General features: G+C 65.4%; 1 protein-coding gene across 1 annotated transcript; it reads right to left on the bottom strand.

Moving 5' to 3' along the window:
• Positions 1–612: 612 nt before the first annotated feature.
• Positions 613–2258, bottom strand: MRPL2 (mitochondrial ribosomal protein L2). The gene is made up of 6 exons (XM_026048366.1): positions 2154–2258; positions 1616–1757; positions 1426–1541; positions 1230–1340; positions 934–1007; positions 613–850 (listed from the first exon to the last, which is right to left on the bottom strand). Exons 1-6 carry the CDS (start codon positions 2182–2184, stop codon positions 644–646), a joined length of 681 nt encoding a protein of 226 aa, XP_025904151.1. The 5' UTR covers positions 2185–2258; the 3' UTR covers positions 613–643.
• Positions 2259–2305: the final 47 nt, after the last annotated feature.

Below are 2305 nucleotides of genomic sequence, written 5' to 3'. Positions count from 1 at the left end.
CCCGCTGCGGGCACCCCCTGCTCCAGGCACACTCCTGCCAGAGCCCATCCTTCGTGTTCCCCTTCCTGCAGTTACCGGGCACAGAGCCCCAGGCCCTAGATGGGGATGGAGCAGCTGTCTACCCCCGACAGGGATGTCCCCGGGCAGCACTGGGGCCAGGAAAGGGAGGTTGAGATCCCTGCACCTTGCCGGCTGCCTTGGGCTCCTGCCCAGCCTCCACAGAGGTTGTGATGGAGTCCCCCCAGCTTGCCCCAGGGCTTGGTCCCATTAAGATAAACACCATGCCAGTTTATCAGCATCCTTTGTGTATGTGTGTGTTGAGAGACCCCAAAAGCATCTCCAGATGTCACAGGACACCTAGATRTCCTCATGATGCCAAGATCAGGGGAGTACCTTCCCTCCATCATGCAGCCCAGGGTACTAGTTACTCTTAAATGCAGCTCGTGGCCACCAGACCCCCCCTTCCATGRCCAGTGAAGCCCAGGTCAGAGAACCTACAGCCCTGCAGTCATGTCCTGTGTCAGCATGACTCCTGCCAGGGTGCAAACTTGAAGGCARGAGCAGCCCGTGAGTCCCCCTTCAGAAGAGACAGATGTGGGACAGCGGTAGGGCAAAGAATTCTTTATTGTCTTCCATGTCACTCCTAGGCTGCAATTCGGGGCAAGCTGACATAGCTCTTCATGGGTGGGAGAGGCTTGATCTTGCGTCCAGCCCATCCGCCCTTACGATGCCACAAGCCCGTGTGCGGGCGCTTGCCCAGCCAGCGGTTGCGGCCTGCCTTCCCAATCACCCGCTTGTTGTGGTTCACGTTGGACACGCGGCCCACGGTGGCCACACAGGTCTCCAGCACCTGCGGGGAGCACAGAGAAGCTCTGTGATGCTCCCAAGGGGATACAACCACATGTCTGGGATGGGAGGGCACAGCTCCTCTACCTGCATGTGTCTCTTGGAGGGCAGCTGCACGATGGCCGTCCCATTGACCTTCCTGAGCAGCACCCCACAAGTCCCTGTGGCAACAGAGAGGTCAGGAAGCGGCATCCTTGAGCCGCTTRGCATGAAGTGTCCCATTCCAAACATTCTCATGTGGGGAAGCTGCCTCCACATGAGACCCCAAAGTCAGGACCTTGAGACACCATCGGGAAGGGACCTCCCACCTGTGCCCACCTTCCTGGGGGTGTATTTTGCACCACTGCACTAGGAGGAGCAGCCGTGGCCGCCCAGGAACGCACCGGCCGCTCGGATGTACTGGGCCCCCTTGCCAGGGTGGCTCTCCAGGTTGCAGATCAGCGTGCCCACAGGCAGAGCGCCCAGCGGATAGGCGTCCCCTTCGTTGGCCAACACTGCAAGAGGGCAGACGGCGAGGGCGGTGTGGCAGGGACAGGGAACACCCCTGTCCCYGCACGCCCACCGCCGCCGATAGAGCACCTGCCATGCGGCCAATGTGAGGCGAGTTCTTGAGGATGTCGCCTGGCTGCATGTTCTCCGTGGCGACTATCCAGCGCTTCCGGTTGCCGCCGGCCACCAAGGCAATGTCAGCGGACCTGCGGTGAGGGGGAGGCAGCGGGTGACGGGAGAGCGGGCACGGGGGCRGCGGCGGGGGCCGCCCGGACCTCACCTGCACGGGTCGTAGCGGACATCGATGACCTTCTCCTCGAAGGGCGCCGCCGGGCTGCCCTCCTCGTAGCGCAGCCGCTGGAAGTCGACCATGCGGTAGCGCCGCTTGTGGCCGCCGCCGATGCCGCGCACGCGGATGCGGCCTGCGGGGCGGCAGAGCGCGCGGCTCAGGGCACAGGCGCCCTCCCCACGCCGTCCCCAGGCCCTCCAGGACCAGCTCTCCCGGTCCCTGACCATCCCCATCTCCATGGCCCCCTGGACTGCAGGCCTCGGGTCACCATTCCCAGGCCTCCGAGTCCTCATTCCCCTGGTTCCCGCTCCCCCAGTCGCCCCAYTTCCCTGGTCCCCAGCTCCCCATCCCCGTCCATCCCTCTGCCCTCGGCCCCCTCGGTGCCTCATTCCCCCCCGGTCCCAATGTTCCCAGTCCCCCACTCTCCCCTTCCAAGTGCCTCCGGTCTCCGTGTCTCCCAGTCCCCAGGCGCCCGCTCCCCTGCACCCCGCAGTCCCCCATCCCTCCCGCGCCGCAGCGCCCGCCGCACCCGTGTGGTCGCGGCCGCCCGTCTTCTTCATGCCCACGGGCCGCACCGTGTACTTGACGCGGCACTTCCACAGCGGGTCCGTGGTGCAGCGCGCCGCCGAGGCGCTCAGCGCCCTCCAGGGGCTGCCGGGCACCGGCGGGGGCCGCGGCGGC

This window comes from Nothoprocta perdicaria, unplaced genomic scaffold (genome assembly GCF_003342845.1).
Source record: "Nothoprocta perdicaria isolate Ctin4 unplaced genomic scaffold, notPer1 scaffold_538, whole genome shotgun sequence".
Lineage (NCBI taxonomy): Eukaryota > Metazoa > Chordata > Aves > Tinamiformes > Tinamidae > Nothoprocta > Nothoprocta perdicaria.
The sequence above is the reverse complement of the archived record's forward strand: the minus strand, read 5'-3'. Positions and strand labels throughout refer to the sequence as shown.

Bases quoted from the DNA above. Each gene is read 5' to 3' on its own strand.
- MRPL2 (XM_026048366.1), bottom strand. From the start codon at position 2,184: ATGAAGAAGACGGGCGGCCGCGACCACACGG. The intron at 1,758-2,153 runs GTGCGGCGGGCG...GCCGCCCCGCAG, and splicing joins GGGCGGCCGCGACCACACGG to GCCGCATCCGCGTGCGCGGC. The intron at 1,542-1,615 runs GTGAGGTCCGGG...CCCTCACCGCAG, and splicing joins GTCCGCTACGACCCGTGCAG to GTCCGCTGACATTGCCTTGG.